The sequence below is a fragment of the Python bivittatus genome, unplaced genomic scaffold (genome assembly GCF_059951505.1).
Source record: "Python bivittatus isolate LINGU-HERP-01145 unplaced genomic scaffold, Pbiv_v1 ctg000410_np1212, whole genome shotgun sequence".
NCBI lineage: Eukaryota > Metazoa > Chordata > Lepidosauria > Squamata > Pythonidae > Python > Python bivittatus.
Window position 1 is genome coordinate 5,799,326 of NW_028277067.1, and position 18,402 is coordinate 5,817,727.

General features: G+C 42.1%; 1 protein-coding gene across 4 annotated transcripts in view; it reads left to right on the forward strand.

The window, feature by feature from the left end:
- Positions 1–18,402, forward strand: part of THRA (thyroid hormone receptor alpha) — a 139,970-nt gene that overhangs the window by 107,940 nt on the left and 13,628 nt on the right. For 3 of the 4 annotated variants that reach the window (XM_007420682.4, XM_088143426.1, XM_025166795.2), the window contains 5 exons: positions 6,554–6,654; positions 10,779–10,926; positions 11,319–11,524; positions 14,325–14,471; positions 18,026–18,284. In XM_007420682.4, coding sequence (XP_007420744.1) covers positions 6,554–6,654; positions 10,779–10,926; positions 11,319–11,524; positions 14,325–14,471; positions 18,026–18,284 — 861 coding nt within the window. Of the gene's footprint in view, positions 1–6,553; positions 6,674–10,778; positions 10,927–11,318; positions 11,525–14,324; positions 14,472–18,025; positions 18,285–18,402 lie in introns of those variants that run through there. The other variant, XM_088143427.1, reaches the window with a different exon arrangement.

Sequence of the window (18,402 nt, forward strand, 5' to 3'; positions counted from 1 at the left end):
TTGTGATAACACCAGCAGGGCTTGGTGGTTCTGTTTTTCCACTGTCCTAAGCAGGCAGTAAAATCATATCGTTTGGTGCCCCTCAGAATACCATGCGCAGCTGGTAGTCACAGTTCTGTTTGGCTTTGTTGGTCACAAATTCAGAAGGTCTGGCATTACCATTTGCAGATCTCCTTGAAGATTTAAGGGGATAGGAGCTCTGTTAGCTTCGTACCCTTATTTGTACTCCTCCACCTGAAATCTGCAAAGGCAAGTTTCAGTTATGTATTGGGAGTTTCAGCTGTGGTGCTGTAATCTTGTTTTCGTTCTGCTAAGCCGCACCCCAGAATTGTTTTAATTGTAGAATCATAAAGAGGAAATTAGGCTTAGAAGTTTGTCTTATCTGGCTCTTACTGTGGGAGGCTGCTCAGAATTGGAAAATCCATTCACAGCATTTGCACACTTGTCAGGTCTGAATAGAGCCTCAAGCATGAAGACTAAACTCTGTACAGCCATATCCCTTACAGAGCAATACTATAAGTGTTTCAAACCAGGGCAGTAGTGTTAGTGAGTCAAGCAAGTGAGTCAAGCCTCACAGAACACTAATAGACAATAGGCAGATTTGCATGCTGTCTGAGGAAGATCTAACTTAGAGGAATTGTTCCTTCTGAAATTCCCCTTAAATCACACTATTAATTAGACTTTGGTGGAGGAACAATTATTCCAAGGGCGTCTTCTTGACAATGTGGTATGTAATTCAATAACACAGTACTCCAGAGGACTGGAGGAATGGGAGAAATTAAAGGAGAAAGGAAAAACTGCTTTGACATATAAAGATATTGCTAAGGTACCCCAGTCCAAAAAGCACAATACCCTCAGAATGTATCCAACTTTGACTTGAATCTTTTGAGGGTTTTTTGATGTTTCCACCAGTCCAGAAAAGGCGGTCAAAGGGCAGCTCAGGATATCGGATGGCAAATGGCAAAGCCTGCGACAGGAAGATAAACCACTGAAGAGCTGGGGGGCGGGATTCAAGAGGTGAGGCCACAGTGGGTCATGGGACAAGAAAGAATCATGTGTGGACTGGTGAACGTGAAAGAACGCCAGACCAGGTCTTTCCCCTTCATGTGATTTTTTTTCTGTCCAGTCTCTTCCTCCGCCCCCACAAGTCCCAGTCACAATAAAAACTTATTCATTCTCCCTCTCATTAAAATCTGCTCTTCAAAACTCTTAGTCCTTGAGGTTCTTTTTCCTGATGCAGCAGCGTGGTAATAATTTTACAACCATGAGGTACACACCCTGATCTTGTGAGAGAGATGGACCGGATCCACATTTTAGCAGCTGTGGTCCAGTTCAGCTTTTGAGCTAAGCCGCCCATCCACAATGTTTATGGATTGTGATTTTTTTTTTTAAAAAAAAAGGATGTTGAACAAAGAATATAAACCATGAGAGATAAAAGACGTATCAACAGAATAAAAGAGTAAAGTACCATTAATAAGATACAAATAAGTAAATATGGGATTTAAAATGTCATGGAGATGATAGTTTTTCAATTATTTATGAAATTATGAAATATTTTCAGGAAGGAAAAATTTAAAAATTATTACTTAACTAAGTTAAACTGGTTAACAAGACATAAATCGTTAAGTAAAATTATAGGCTATGATATATTAGATAATACTAGAAATCTAATTCCTAATGAAATCAAAATATAGGCTCTAAAAGATAGAAAACCCAAGTTTTGAGTGCGATACTAGTCCATGTATTAAGTTGCAGACCAGGAATGGTTGACAGTTAGATTGGAATTCTGCATCAGATTTACTTTTTAGGTACCAGGTTATTCTGGACGTATGTATTTACTCCCACATATGTATCTACTCCCATTTTTACTGCACACATATGTATTTACTCCCATTTTTATAGATCTAAAGAGGTGTGTACATATGAAGTATGTATTAGAAATTTCATTCTTTTCTCATAAAAATGAAAAACCAGTAGATAGGACTAAATTTCATATTCATAGACATTGCTATTTGGATAGACCATATTAAAGGAAACTCTTTTGATAAGAGTTTAGCACCTTTGTTGCCTTTTACCTGGCATTGCTTTAACTCAGTGGTTGCCACGTGGAAAGATGCTACTGCACATACAGTTGAAGACTGATCTGTATTAAAAGAAACATACTGCAAGGCTGGGAAGATAGAAAGAGGCAAAGACCCTATATCTGCACTAAAAAGGTTACTGGTTTTCTTTTGTTTCCCTCAAGAATCTGGCAAGTTGTAGTTAGTTTCCTCTTTAGAAAACTCTTCTCAGTTTTCTCTGCAGAGAATGACTGTTGGGTTTAAGTTCATAACGTACTTGGCAGGGGACAGTACAGCAGAAAGGAAGCAGATCTGACTTCTTTCATCTGTGAGGAGACTTAGGGTCAATGGGAGGCTGGCTATAGCCTTACCTCCCAGGAAAAATGTCATCTCAGGGCTAAGACCAACCTGACTTCATTCCTCAGCCAGAGAATGAGTAGCTCCTGTCTTGCTCTTTTTTTAGTTCTTTCCTCATTCCTTTTGTATTATGTTCATTAGCTTACAACACTGCAGGCAGAGATTATCTTGTCTTTTAATATATCTACAGCACATAGAAAATGTATGAACTTGGAAAGTTTGTGATTAGAAAACAAATCATTATACGTAACATCATTACTTGTATGGGTATTTTATGGTAGTCTCTTTTAACCTGATCCAGATATGTTGGCCTCCAACTCTCATAATAATGGCCTCAACAGCATGGCTGAAAGCTCTGTTTGGGGGAAGATGTGTGGAATTTATAGTCAAACCCATCAGGTTGTGGCTGTCTTAAGGACTGTGCATGTCCTTACTGATTTACAGGTAGTCCTTGTTTAGCAACTCTTCACAGTTACAGCAGTGATGAAAAAGTAACTTTGTGACCAGTCCTCACATTTATGACCTTCACAGCTCTGTAAAGCAAAGGAAAGCTGAAATAAGATAAAGCACATTCATGGTTTCACTTAGCGACTGCTTTGTTTAACGACTGAGTAGCCAGTCCCAATTGTGGTTGCTGAACAAGAACTATCTGTATTTATTTGAGATGCAAGACCAAAATCATGCCTTTTGAAGCCTGGTATAATTTGCCAAATTAAAAGGTAGTGTTTTTTATCTGTGTTTGAAAACACGTATGGTGTGATGTATAAATTTTCTTGAGATGTGCCTATATGAGTACAACTTACGGCATTTTACTTGACCTGATTTCAGTTTTTAATAATCTTTAAATTATATGTAATATATATAGAGTAAAGTGGGATATTATATCCAGTGTGAACTTCAGAAGTAGAAGCCCCAGTGACACTATACACATTATGTCATTGCAGAAATCGCACATACTATGCAATTTGAATTGGCTGTGCATAATTTGTGTCATTTGCATGATGACATCATGATGTCCATAACATCACTTATGCCACTTGCTCCCAGCAGTCAGTCATGCTGGTGTGAGGAGTTTTTGGATGTAATGTGCTGAATTACATGTATCCAATTAATTTAATGCAGCTAGTGAATGCTCAGCAGAATTATATATGACCAAGCTCCTTTTCAAATACTTAAAATAAAACCATTAGATCAGAAGATGTGGTAGATTTTTCTTTTGCAGGATGTTCCAGCATTAGCATGTTAACTTAAAAGGAGCTTGGTTAATTTAAAAGGAGCTTGGTCATATGTAATTCACAGTGTGCTTAAGTATATTTGATGATGTAAAGATATGCACTAAAAACTTGCCCCCAAGTTTGTGATCAAAAGCTATGATAAGGCAGAATTGCAGATTGTGAGGAAGCTTATAAGCAAGTTCAGCTAAACATAAAATGTTTTTTAGAGCTGCTTATAGGTAGCAGGAAAAAAGCTTGCACCTGAAGCTTTGCAGCCATTTCTCTTTTAACACTTATATATGCAATCGGAGAACCTGCAAAGGATTCTGTACTGCATATCTGAGTTCAGCCCTCATTTTTGTCCCATGCTTCAAGCAAGTTGTCCAACTGTTTATTCTCAAGTATTAAAAACATATCCCACAAGTCACTTTTCACTTAAAAAAAAAAAAAAAAGACTTGCCAAAATGTTTCTTTAAAGTTGAAAAACAACCTGCTCCAGGTTTTCTGTTTTGGAGAAATGGGACAGGAGAAGTTACATTAGCGATATCATAGCTTCCAGTCAATCAGCTTCTGCAAATACTGCCAGGGTTGTCTTATAAGGTACATCTTTTGTCAGGTAGGCATCTTGCAAGCCACCATTTGTAGACATAAGATCAGTGTATTTTCCTGTGTAGATAGCCCTTTAAAAATGTATTACAAGTGACTCTCAATCTAACTGGGAAGACTTCCATAAGATTTTATTGCTTTTATACATTCCAGAGAATTTAGAATGTCGTCTGGGAGCCAGACCAGAAAATGGAATTTCTTCTTCTCTTGGAGGTCATTTGTCCTAATACCAAAATGATGTGTGACCAGATATTTTGTCTACATGGGTGTGTGTATCCATGTATAGGAAAAAATACATACAAACTGCCAAGTATTTCTCTAGGAATATGTTCATTAGGCATGTTTAATTGGCAGCAGTTCCATTGTGAAAAAATGGCATGTTCGTGGGACATCTGCATGTGCTTTATAGGTGGGGGTTAGTTGGGGAGTATGCATTTTATACACTAAGGGATGCTCCAATACAGAAAATGTAATGTGAGAATCAGCCCTTGGCCATCTCTAGGAACCAAAGAAGCTCCATAGTTCATGCAGCAGTAAACATGTAATAGATATTAATGGCATGCTCATTGCAGAAGAGCATGCAGTTTCCTCTCAACAAAGATGGACATAATCAGATTTCAGTTTCATGCATGTACATGCATGCACACACATATGTGCATACACACACGTTTCAAGACATGTGTGTCCTTGAACCTTTTTGTATATGCTGGGTAAAGCATGGAGCTGTATTAAGAAAATCATCCTGATCTGAGCAGTTGTCTGCTCCTTCCTTAACCCTTCCCCACTTTAATTTTAGAGAAAGGGCCTGAAGGGAAATAGCACACAAAACCGAGGGAGGGAACGTGACTGATAGCGGAAGGCAGAAGAGCAGATCCAACATGTAGGAAAGCCAAGAGGGCTGGAAAGAGGACCATGAAGTGCAGTGGTGGGAAGCCATTGCCTGAGGAAGCGGGGAGTGCTGAGCATTGCCTGCCAACCCAAGATGCTTTGTTGCCTGGAGAGGAGCCCACACAACGTACCTTTGCACATCCGTAGGGCCAAAACCTGCTGCTGCACTTTTCCCCTTGAAAAGCACCAAACACCTGAAAGAAAGAGTAGCAGAGGAAAGAGCCTGGTTGAGCCCACAGCTGAGTGGGAAACATTCTCAACTGAAGCCAAGAGAGGTTGTGTCCTGTTGGTAGGAAGAGTGTGTACAACTGAAAGAGCTGTGGAGACTACAGGGCAAGCAGGCCCAAAAGGCAGTTTGGATGGTGAAAAGGTCATTTATTATTGAGCTGTTTCCCAGGCGATGCAGAGTTAGAGGCCACCTTCTATGGCTGTAAGGCAGCTGCCTGCCTTCCTGTCAGAAGAGAGGGGTGTGACTTCCCTGCCCAACCCCTTATTACAGCCACAGGCAGAGCAGTGCCCTTTCCTTCAGGACTGGGTTATCCATGGTTCATGTGCTTTTGCCACAATCCTAGACAGGTGGGGCATTGTAAAGGCAGGGAGGTGGTGAGTGGGGAATGAAAGAGCACAGCTGGGAGAGGACATGGTTATTTCATATTGATGGGAAGAATCATCAAAGTTATATGAATGGGGGGGGGATAATTGGCAGGGGTGGTGGTGTCTACTGCTTTCTTCCCCTTGCCTAGAAATAAAGGGCCCTTGTGGACATACATGGTGGTTGTGTTTTCCTCTGCTCCTTATCAGTATTTCAGAAGCTTTGGGAAAAAAGTATTTCAGAAAGGTTGGAAGCAAGCAAGCCAGGCCTTGCCAGTGCCTCCTGTCACTCAGCCAGGAAGTAGGGAGTCAAAGAGGACCTCCCCGACCATGTAGCCTCTACTCTGAGTGCCTTTACTATGAGGGAAGATGGGCCATAGAGTTCTCAGCCTCCAGCTTCCCCCTGTTGTCAACAAAGCAGAGTCAAATTTGCATCCTGACATTGTTCTAAGGTGCTGCAGAGTAGCAAATGTGGCTGCTTATTCTTCTTGAGAGAGCTGGTGTTACATTGAGCTTTAAGTGATTTTCTTGTGCTCGTTTTGTAAAACGCAAACCACAAAGAACCTGAACTGACTTGTAAAATGGTGTCTAAATTTCAACTTTAAAGGAATACAGTGGGAATGAACTGTAAACTTTATGTTCAAAGGACAAATGTGTCTAACTAACAGATATTGGTAAGTAGCCACAAAGAAGTAGCTGTTGCCATCTTGCTCGGTTTCTCTATGGAGTGAGAGTGGTGGGCAAGAATACTTCTTAGTCTACTTCAGTAGGTCTTAACCTTTTCTAGCTGCTGTTTCCTCTTTCCAGCTTTGATCTCTTGGCTGTTTTCTCCTACAGGGTACATCCCTAGCTATTTGGACAAAGATGAGCAGTGTGTTGTATGTGGAGACAAAGCCACAGGGTACCACTACCGCTGTATTACCTGTGAAGGCTGCAAGGTAAAAAATGCTTGAAAAGGTGTGTCTCAACCAAGGGCCTTTCCACACTTGCACCTAATCACGCAGCAATATGACTCAGCAACCTTCCCCCTTATGACATTGCTTTCACCTGATCCTCAAGTCATACCTGAGGCAGCTTAAAGTCATCCTCAGCTGTTCCAGTGTTAGAGTAATGCTTTGCCCTTTAAGCAGTCAATAGGCTGTGACAGCTTTACCATGAGTGCAGTCTGACAAATTTAGTCACCATTCAAGTGACCCTCTAGGGGTTGGGAACTTTTGGCCACTTGGGCTTCACCCAGCAGGCTTGCCTCTTACTTCCCAGTCCTTAGATGCTACCCTCCAAGTCACACTGCTCCAAGCAGTATGAGTGTCCTATTCTTTCAAACCAGGCTGTTCCCCTGTATTCCTCAGGTCTCCAGGCTAATTCTTGGCTCAGAGACTTGGATCAGTCTGGACAGCAGTTGACTAGCAGGAGGGGACCTGTGGTGAAGCAGAAGAGAGGTTCCCTCTTTGCTGTTTCATGATGCAATTTTCCCTGTGCCTGTCAGTTGTTTGGGCTGTGTTTGCATACAAGGTTAGCACTATTCTGGAATATTGCTAGACTTGTGTTCAAATGGAGCTCAACTCTTAGTTGATATCAGACTGACTTTGAAGTTGCACAAAGTCCAAGCAAGTTTTGACAGATGGCTAAACCCAACAGTCTACCCATCTGTCAAAACTCGTTTCTTCCATGATCAGCTTCATCTACATTAAAGAGAGTGATTAGTAGATGTTTTCTTACTAGCTTGTGACATTTGGTAGGAGAGGAGGGAAGCAAAGCCTGGGAAATCTATTAATCCTTGTCCTCAGAGTGTATGTATACTGTAAATAAGATCAGTGCCATTTGCTAACAACATGTCTGTGGCAGGATAGGTTGCCAATAGTAAATTTTATGCCAGTATAATTTTCTGCTAGCTCAAGAACTGGTGTATAATACTTCAACGTGGCTGTGAGAAAGTCCTCCACTCTAGCTATCTTAGATTAACTCGCTCCAGAAAAAATCATTATGTGCATGGTTCTGCTGCAGTCAGGATAATGCTAGATAATCCCAAACATCCAAGGTGGCTTCATACTGCTTCTTCTGTGGGAAGTAATGGGGGGTATTTGGCCACTTGGTTATAGGAAATAGAGATGGCAAGCAGGTGTAGCATACATGCAGCAAGTGAGGAGAACTTAAAAACTTTTGAGCCAGCATTCATTGTCAGGTGTGGAAGAATGAAAAAAAGCTAGGCTGGAAGAAGAATGGAAAGGGGAAGGAGATTGTGCAGTATCTCAAGAAGCTATAAAACCATCTGAAATGGATAAAGCCAAGTTTGGGTGCAAATAAAAGTTAGATGCATTACTATTTTCATGACCTCCAATTACATTTCATGATTCATACTCTGCTACGCCTGATCTTTGCTTTATCTGCCAGCCTTTCTCAATACCACTATGAATACTCCAAATCTGCAAATGTGACTACTATTTATCACATTTGTAGGATACATGTAGGGTTATCTACGTTAAGGCACAGAGATACTGACTTTCTGAAAGCTCCATAATGAGTTTTGTAGCTGAGAAGTTAAGTATTTGAACCTGTATCTTCCTGGTCCAGGTCCATTGCTCTGATCACCACACCTCAATTAATATTATGTATAATTAGCATTATTAAAGTTATGCAGAACACCGAAATATTTAAATGTCATGTCTGGGAGAGTTTATTAACAATCAATATTAAATGCCCAAAGCAAAAGGAAAGGAAGAAGAGATTATGTGGATTGACCAATCAGTGATGATAGGAAACAGTAAAGAAACTGGGAAGGTATGGCTGAGGAAAGGTTATACTGTACTAGATTGTAAGATGAATAAGGGGATTCCTGCAGATAAAATAAACAGGTTCCCCGCCCCCCCCCCCAAGACAGGGAATGGGAGAATTAACTCAATAAGAGCCTAAGCTGCTTTAGAGACAATGTTGGGGCCTGTAATAAAAAATACAAGGGATGCTCTACACCCATGCATAACGTAGGGGAATCACTCCTCAAAACTTTCCTACAGTTAGCTTCTCTGTAGTAATTGACAACTGTGCCTGAAGATCACCATTCTTTGTACAGGAGGCTACTGCAGATATGCCTTTCACTTGGGGGCTGCAGTTCATCAACTGTGGTGGCCCTTTGAAATCCTTCTCTTTAGATGGCCACCTCTTCTCCCTCTTCTCTGAGAGGGCTGTTTCTGGGCTTAGTAGCAATATGATTTGGAATTCAGATCTTTAGATTTCTGGGCACAGCATGTGGGTTTTCTAGGCATTATTTATTGACTAATTTTTAAAAAATTAATGTTGTTGCTTTGACATTGAATAATTAAAAGTATATTAAACACATGCTTGTTTGCTTGCCGATAAATTCAGCAGAGATTTTTTTTAATGTAAAGTGCAATTGGATGTACAATAAGAGGAATGAAATCTTTACTGTTTCCCACCTTTCTCAACTCTGCTTGGCCTCATTCAATTATTTTTCCCCAACCTAACTCACTATTGGATCTGGACTATAGGAAAAAAGCACAGTGCAGCAGGAAAAAGAAAGAGGTTTTTCCCTTGTAATGCTCAGTCAATCCCCACTTTTTATACAGAGGGGCAAGATAAGGTTCAGTAAGCACACGGACAATTGGTTGCATCCCTGAAATGCAGAATTTTTCTACTGTGGGCTTTATTGTAAGAGTTTCTTATAATTTCTTCTAGTATTTCAGTTTGCTGCAAAGTTGTGTTTACTTTTCCTTGAATGGGAAGGGGGAAGAGATGAGTAGGCATTTAAAAACTCTGGATGGAGAATGAATAAAGAGCCGTCACAAAACCTGATTTCAGTGCCAAGTTTAAAATGGAAATGTAAAGTTTGTAATAAACATAAATATGTCTTGGAATACACACACAGTGCATTTCTCTAGTTATTAGCCCTTCCTCCCCTCCAATTTTTCGGGGGGGAGGGGCTTCAAGAGCTTTCCTAAAAATTGATGTAAGCTGCCCTTCCCTTTCCCCCCTTTATTTATACATTTCCGAAATGTTACGGGAGCTGTTTCCATGTGGTCTGACAAGATGTTACATTTGGTAGTTAGAACCTTCTAGATTGGGCAGATGTTCCCATTTTGCAGCAACTTCTGTGATGAATGAACGAATGAATGAAGTTAGTAAATTTATAGGCCGCCCATCTCATATACACGACTCTGGGTGGCTCATAATTAAAACAATTGAATTCGGTTTTCTTGCACGTAAAAGGCAAGAAAGTGTAGTGCGCTTGTGTTTAACTCTGTAATGCTGTTTCGCGAATAGGTTGTGCCTGACATAAAAGGCATTACCATCATTTTCTTTTTATTTAATTACTAAAAAAACAACCCAAAGATAAAAGGAAACACAGACTTAAATAGAAAACAAACAAGCTGCAGGTAGACATAGCTAAAGTTTTAGTGCCTTGGGCAGAAAATTCAAGTGGCATCATAAATCACTCAATTGCGGCAAAATGCCAGCCAGCTCTGGGTTGAACTGTGGAATTAGGTCCTGGGCTGACAAAGTTTAAACGCTAATAGTAGGCTTAAGAATCATTTAAGGGTTAGTAATGGGGGAGAGAAAGAACTAGGTCACAGGTGTAATCCTTTGGAAAATTTACTTCAGAAGGCTCAGTGAAATAAATGGAAACTCTGTAGGATCCAAGAGGAGGAGAATAGTTTTCTGGTAAACTCTATCCTGTATTCCCTCCTAAGAAGCCATGGTACCAGAATGTCACAAGGTGACTATATCCTGGGGTAGAACCATAGGAACACACAAAACTTGAAATCCACTAATTAACACTGGCAGCAACCACTGTTCCAAACACCAAAACGATGTCTTTCTACCCTGGTCACCTCTATGATCACTTGCCTGTCACTGATAGTTATAGTAGCAAAAGGTTCAGTTCAGTTGGAAAGGTCAGTAGCACTACAGCAGGACTGTATCCTCTTCGGTAGAATACAGAAGCTCATGGGTGGGGGAATTGGTGAGTGGATTATGGTTTGAGAATGGAAAGATGCATGCTCTGCTTTCTCAGGGTTGCCTGAGTCTGATTGCGTTCTCTGTTCTACAGGGCTTTTTCCGACGGACCATTCAGAAAAATCTGCATCCAACATACTCCTGCAAATATGATGGCTCCTGTGTCATCGATAAGATCACCCGCAACCAGTGTCAGCTTTGCCGATTCAAGAAGTGCATTGCCGTTGGCATGGCCATGGACTGTAAGGGCATTGCGCCCACTTTAGAGAACTAGGGGGGTTGGGGAGATGGGAATGGGAGTGGTTACAGGTTGTTATCAGGGAGCAGAGAAGAAATGTGCCCAAGAATGGACACACTTTGGAGGATCAAAAGAGGGAGATACATTGTTTGGTGTGTAAAATTGCAGGGGGATCATCTTTGAATCCCTACATTTTGAGTCCTTGGGGTAGCGTGAGAGCTCTGCACCTCACAAGAGCTGTCCTAGTATTCCATAGGGTGTCAAGGCAGCCTATCAGATTGCTATTCATAATTCCCTTTGGCACCTTGGAATTGGCCAAATTGGTTGCAGAATTCTGATTGGCTCTATGTGAGACCCCCTCCTCTCACACCTCTTCATTCTTCACCACCCCCCTAGTGGTGCTGGATGACTCCAAAAGAGTAGCCAAGCGGAAGCTGATAGAAGAGAACCGGGAGAGACGGCGCAAAGAGGAAATGATGAAATCCCTTCAGCACCGGCCAGAGCCAACGGCAGAGGAATGGGAGCTGATACGCATTGCTACGGATGCACACTGCAGTACCAATGCCCAAGGCAGCCATTGGAAACAGAAGCGGAAATTCCTGGTAAATTGTACTGGCAAATAGGGTAGACAGTACTATTTGTCAGAATTGACGCAATGCATAATTTTACATACTTCTTTTCATTCTTTATTTTGGATTACATGTGGTCCTCACTTAATGATCATTCATTTAGTGACTGTTCAAAGTACGATGACACTGAAAAAAGTGACTTATGACTGGTCCTCACACTTACAACCATTGCACCTTCCCTGCGGTCACATGATCCTGATTCATGCATTTACGATGGTCGCAACATCCCATGGTCACGTGATTGCCATTTGCAACCTTCCCAACTGGCTTCCGACAAGCAAAGTCAATGGGGAAGCTGGCAGGAAGTTGCAAGTTGCGGTCACATGATGTTTTACTTAACGACAGCTTAGCAACAGAGTTGCCAGTACCAGTTAGGGTCATTAAGCCAGGACTACCTGTAATATTTTCAGGCCCTAGTTCTGTTTTCAAGGGTCCATATCTTTCCGTTACATCTCTTTTCCCCAGTCCTTTCCCCAAAATCTGATAGATTAAAGGTAAATCAGACAGAATAAGTGAATATATGCAAGATTTACTCTGCTTCAAGTTTTGGTTACCTGATGCCAAGTAGACACACTTCTCTATTTTATGCTGGACTTAACATTTTGTGCCACTAATATGCTAAGCCAGTGCTTCTCAACCTTGGCAACTTTAAGATGTGCGGACTTCAACTCCCAGAATACTGGCTAGGGAATTCTGGGAGTTGAAGTCCACACTTCTTAAAAGTTGCCAAGGTTGAGAAATACTGTGCTAAGCATTGCAGAGAACTGAGCATTGGTTGTTGGAGTTTATATTGTTTTTCTTTGTGTTTTCTTCCTTAACCAGTGGATAAAGAAGCAGGCCGAAATTAACACAAATGTATAGTTAGAGTTTGTGTCATTAGAATTATGCATCTGACCAAAGTATATTCACATCCTGCTTGGCTAATGAAGTAACTACACATTTTCAGCTGTTTGCTAGCTGTTCTGCAACTCTGTTTATGAGTGAAAGTAAGAAAGCTGCTATGAATTAGGCAAAACCAGAGCTGTATCTACTTTGTACTATTAAAAAAATACCATTTTGTACCAAAATATCTAAGTTCTGTGCTAAAATCATATTGTGTGCTGCGTAATCAGAATACCAACGTAGCCTTGAATATAATGTTATAGATTTATTGCAAATTGTGAGCATTTTTTAAAAGCTGAAGCATTTAGCTATGTGGTCTTTCATAGTATGAAAGGTTTCTTATTCCATCCATTTTTAATTTGAATTTGACCTTAATTGCCAATAAATTTAATTGAGATATAGAGTATAATTTTTTAAATCTCTTTTTCATTCATGCTCATACATAAAACATCTGGCCAATTTATAAGCTTCTTTTATTTCAGTAGAGGTGATACAAGCATATGCTCAGCCCTTGAAAAGAAAATATTTTTACGTATTTAACATTAGTTGCGGTCTTACTTTTAAAAATGTACAAATATCTTCCCAGGCTATTAATGTGGGAAAATTGTAATCCGTCTTGAATGTTAGCAATTATAGTAAGCTCAGAGTCAGCATAAACTTGATGATAAATCCAAGAACTCAACCATTTTTAGTTAAGATTTTTCTCGCTGCCATAGTTTAGCACAGTGTTTCCCAACCTTGGCAAACATGCTGGCTGGGGAATTCTGGGAGTTGAAGTCTACACATCTTAAAGTTGCCAAGGTTGGGAAACTGATTTAGCAAATTATTCAAGGCTGCAGAGGTGCCTCTGAAGGGTTAATTTCTTGAGCAAATGGCCACAGCTGTGACCTCTCAGCTCTGACCAAGGACAGATGGAATGGAAACCCCTCAATGCAACCCCCCTCTCCTCCCCCATTTCTGAGCAGAGCAGGAATTGCTGGCTTGGGGCACCCTCTGCTGGCCATAGTCAGTTAATGTCAGGGCAGGTCAGGACATGGAGGTCATAGAAAGTGAGGCTTGGGGGTTGGGAGAGGAAATAGGCCAGCAGACTGAGGGGATCACGGGTAAACATTGCTTGATTCTGTTTCCCCTCTCCCTAGCCTTTATAACGCACGGCAGCGTTCCTTGCTGAACATAGGAAGTGGTCCTGAAATTCAGTCCAAAAATGGATTAAAAAGCATTCCTGTTGAGTTCTGATGATGAAACTAAACAGGTCCTGCTCTTGAACTGTCTGCATATAAGAAAGAAGTTTAAACCTTGGGGGGTGGGGGAGTTCTGGACCTTACTCAGTGCAGGGTTTCAGCACTCTCTTCCCAAATATTCCAAATGACTAGGAAGTGAAGTGTGGTAAACTTCCTACATTTTCATTGGAAAGGGGACAGAGGATATCCTTCAAATTGCTGTATTGCTCTTTCCAAAGCCCTTGGGTCCAGAACAGCTGAAGGCAGATGCTTGTCATTCTCAGACAAGTGCATTTGAATAGAACGATGGACACGGATCTTCCCAGCCTTGAGGGACCGAAACTTGTATTTTCAGCACTGTTATTATTGACATTTGCACAGTGTAGTGTCAGAGTAATATCTTTTAAAACTGATATTTTAAATTGCTAGTAATGGTTTTAAAGATTTCATATTTTAATAAAGTGATATTGTTTTGATGCTATTTGTACAAAGGCTATGTATAACTAATATAAAGAGATTGCCTCGTAAAGAAGTTGAGCGAGAAGGACAAGATGCTGACGGATAAGAGTTATGTTTCCAATTTTACAGTTGGATGATAAATTTCCTGTTATATGGGGTATCCTGAGTGAGTTCTCTGCAGTCTTAATTCTGCCTCTTCCTCCCACTAATAGCCTGAAGATATTGGTCAATCACCAATGGCCTCCATGCCTGACGGGGACAAAGTAGACTTGGAGGCATTCAGTGAGTTTACGAAGATCATCACCCCTGCCATCACCCGTGTGGTGGATTTTGCCAAAAAACTGCCCATGTTTTCAGAGGTAAGCAATGGATGATGAGCAGTGGGAGGGAGGAGGAATTTAGTTGTGAAGTTCTGAACTTCCAGATAATTTCTCCTTACGTTCATCTTTTCTCACTGTTAGAACCATTTTGGCTGACTGTCAGGAGGACATAGGAATACACTGCATCCTCACATCATCAGTATCTCCACATGCCATCTCTCCTCCCATCAAATCCTGGTCCAAAGGATTTTGGTTTTGGTGGGCTTGTCTCATCCGCCCTGTATACCTCTCTTCAGCTCTTTACATACACAGGAGATGATAGGAAGCTCTGAAGATAAGTTTCAATGGTTATCAGTTTGTCCTCTGTCTGCAGAGGGTTAAAGGGCAGACTACACTGAAGGAGAAAAAATTTCATAAATATTTTTATCACAGTGTCAGAAGATGCCCTTCATTTTCCATGAACTTTCATGGATCACCACAAAAAGAATAGTTCTTACTATTTAGAATGCATTGCCCCCAAATGGACTTTGTTTAGTTTTGTTAAACTGAACTTTGTTAAGTTAACTTCATGATTAGTTACAATCACCCTTGTGACCTGCCAAGGATGTTCTCCAGCTATAGTAGATTTGCTTTCAGTGATACACCCATGTGGCTAAGTTAACTGGGTGTATCATGATGTTGTCACATTCAGTCTATGATTACTGCTTGACTGGAATCATTTTGTAAGGGAGAAATCCTTAACTAAAGGAGAAAATGACACTGAAGCAGCAGATTTTGCAAACAGGAACTACAGGAAAGCATGTAAAGTGTTGAAAGTAGAGGGATCTTTGAGGAAACATTTGGGGGGGGAGGGGCTAAGCCTAGGTTGGTTCCCAAAGTGGATAAATGGTTATGATGGTGATAATGATGATTCCAATTCCTCTATACCGGGTTCCTCAACCCCGGCAACTTTAAGATGGGTGGACTTCAACTTCCAGAATTCCCCAGCCAGCAAGGAATTCTGGGAGTTGAAGCCCACCCATCTTAAAGTTGCCAAGGTTGAGGAACCCTGCTCTATACCACCATATTCCAATATAATGGAATATCCCAGCAGTTTACAGCAAAAGAACAATACACAGAACAATATAAAATAGATGACATAAGTTAATAACACCCATAGGCACCCAGCCCTAGTGGCAGCCATTACAGCTGAAAGGCTTTCTGGAATGATACCATTTTTACCATTTCTAAATGCCATCAAGGGGGTGTTGGAGATACACTGTAAACCTGGGGGTGGGGAGGGAGTAGGCTGTTCTGAAGCAATAAAGCTGCAGCAGAGAATCACTACCTCCAAGCTCCTCCCAACCTTCTGCCTGAAGGAGATGGTCCTGAAGGTATCTGGAAGCCAAGCCATGAAAGGCTTTATAGTTTAAAATCAACACTTTCAGTTGTACCTGGAAACTCACTGGCAGCGAAGGCCATGTCAACAAAACCAGTTATAGCCTATGCTTACCTGCTACCACCCAAGTGGCCGTAGCATTTTGCACCAATTGCAGTTTCTGAATAGCCTTCAAAGGCAGCCTCAGGTAAAGTGTACAGGTAGTCCTCGGTTAACTATGGTAATTGGGACCAGAATTTCCATCACTAAGTGATGCGGTCATAAAGCGTGACATCATGTGACCCCATTGCTTAGCAACAGCAATCCCGGTAGTCCTCACGGCCATTGTTAACCAAATCCCACCGTTTGTTAGTTGAGGACCCACCCTGAGCCAAGACATTCCCAGTTTGGTCCTTCCCAGCCCTGAGCCTCGGTAAGGTAAGGGACTGCCTCCTCTGGCTCCTTTTCAACTCCCCGCACCTGCCTCTCTCCCCCTTATTTCTGCCCTTTTCTCCACCTGCCTACCTGCTGCTGCCGGCTGCCCCCGCCACCCGGCCCAGTTCCCCACTGCTGCATGCACTGCACCGCGCACCACTCCTGTACCGTCCGGGGCCGCCTTTTGCACCACCTTCTTTCTTGCTGGTGCAGCTGGGGCTTCTCTTGTGTCCCACCCAGGGCCTCCGTTTGTGTGCCAGCCAGGGCCTTCATTGGTGTGCCAGCCAGGGCCTTCATTGGTGTGCCAGCCAGGGCCTCTATTCGTGTCCTGCCCAGGGCCTTTGGCAAAAGAAGCACAGTGCCTGAAAGAAGGCTCTGGCTAGAAAGGTCCTCCTTTTGTGCTAACACAACCGGAGCTGCCTTTAACATGCTGGGCTTCTTTCACAAAAGAAGGCCCTAGGCAGAGCATGAACAGAGGCCCTGGCTGGCACATGAACAGAGGCCCTGGGTGGGACAGAAGAGAAGCCCCAGTGGCACCGGCGTGAAAGAAGGCAGTGCGAAAGAAGGCCCCGGATGGTACAGTAGTGGTGCATGGTGCAGTGTGCAAAGCAGCAGGGACAGGGCTGGGCAACAGGGGCAGCTGGCAGCAGTGGGTAGGCAGGCGGCCAAAAGGCGGTCATAAATGCGGCTGGGCCTGAGCGGACCCAAATTTTGTTCAAGTGACCATGAGGGCACTGCAATAGCCAGAACTTCAAGGACTGGTCATAAGTCCCTTCATTCAGCGCCATCGTAAGTTTGAGTGGTTGCTGAACGAATGGACATTAAGCGAGGACTACCTGCATTGCAGTAGTTTAGCCTGGATGTGATAAGGGTGTGGGTTGCACAAATGGAGTACATCAGGTAAGTCTACACTGAGTAATGAAGGTGGTGGGGCCTCATTCATCATACTCTTGGAGAATAGTTTTCTGTTTTCTTCTTCTCTCTATTTAATTTAGGGAAATGTGAGCTTTTTATACAACATGCTAAGACAAAGGCAGGATTCTCACAATATCCTGAACCACAAACTACCCAACACCATTTTACCCTAGTCTAATGTGCTATGAAAACTCAGCCACTATATTATATTAATTTTAACAATGTAAAATGTCCTCTTTAATATTTCATACATGATGGGTTTAGATTAGTGAATTAATTATTGCAAACTATCTTGTTATGCCTGCGAAATGTTCAGGATGGATAAATAAGCCAAAATTGGGAACCAGGGACTTGGTCTCAAATACAGGAGACAAGGAACATTATCTTAGACCGAAAATTGTGAGAGAATTATCATGCAGTAACCTGTTGTTCATAGATGTTCTGATAGCCATCCTGGGAGCATTTCTAACTAGCTGGGGGCAGCAAATTTCAATTAGCCTCCTGGTAAATGGGGCCAGCTGCTAGAAGAGGAACATTTCCTGCAAATAAGTGACTTTGAAAAGAAGCATCACATTTCCCACCACAACTTACCTTCTGGTTTTTTCTCCTGACTGACTTCTGGCTCTTGATTTCCTGCTGCTTTGATTGACATGGAGAATGTATGCTCTTTCTACTTCTGGGACCCACTATTTATAGCATTGCCATTCCTTGTCTCTTTATATTAAGACCTTGCACTGCTTTTCTGCCCTGGGGAGCAAAAATGTCTTCATTCTCTGGGAGATAGAGTAAGATCTTCTTTTACTCCAATGGGACTATCCTAGGCAGCACTATCCTAGATAACCATGTATGCCAGAGCCAAGATGACCATGCTTCTCTCCACCTTTAGCTGCCTTGTGAGGACCAGATCATCCTTTTGAAGGGCTGCTGCATGGAGATTATGTCATTGCGGGCAGCTGTGCGTTACGACCCTGAGAGTGAAACCCTGACACTCAGTGGTGAAATGGCCGTCAAGCGGGAGCAGCTGAAGAACGGTGGCTTGGGCGTGGTATCAGATGCCATCTTTGATCTGGGAAAATCCCTCTCTGCCTTCAGCCTGGATGACACTGAAGTGGCACTGCTCCAGGCTGTGCTGCTCATGTCCTCAGGTAGGGGTGGTGGATTGATTATGCTCTCTGTGTGCCCCTTACGCGATTGGCATTATTCAAACACAAGTGAGTCAGACCAGGGCTGCATGTAGCTCAGTATTATCTGTGTTGATCATCA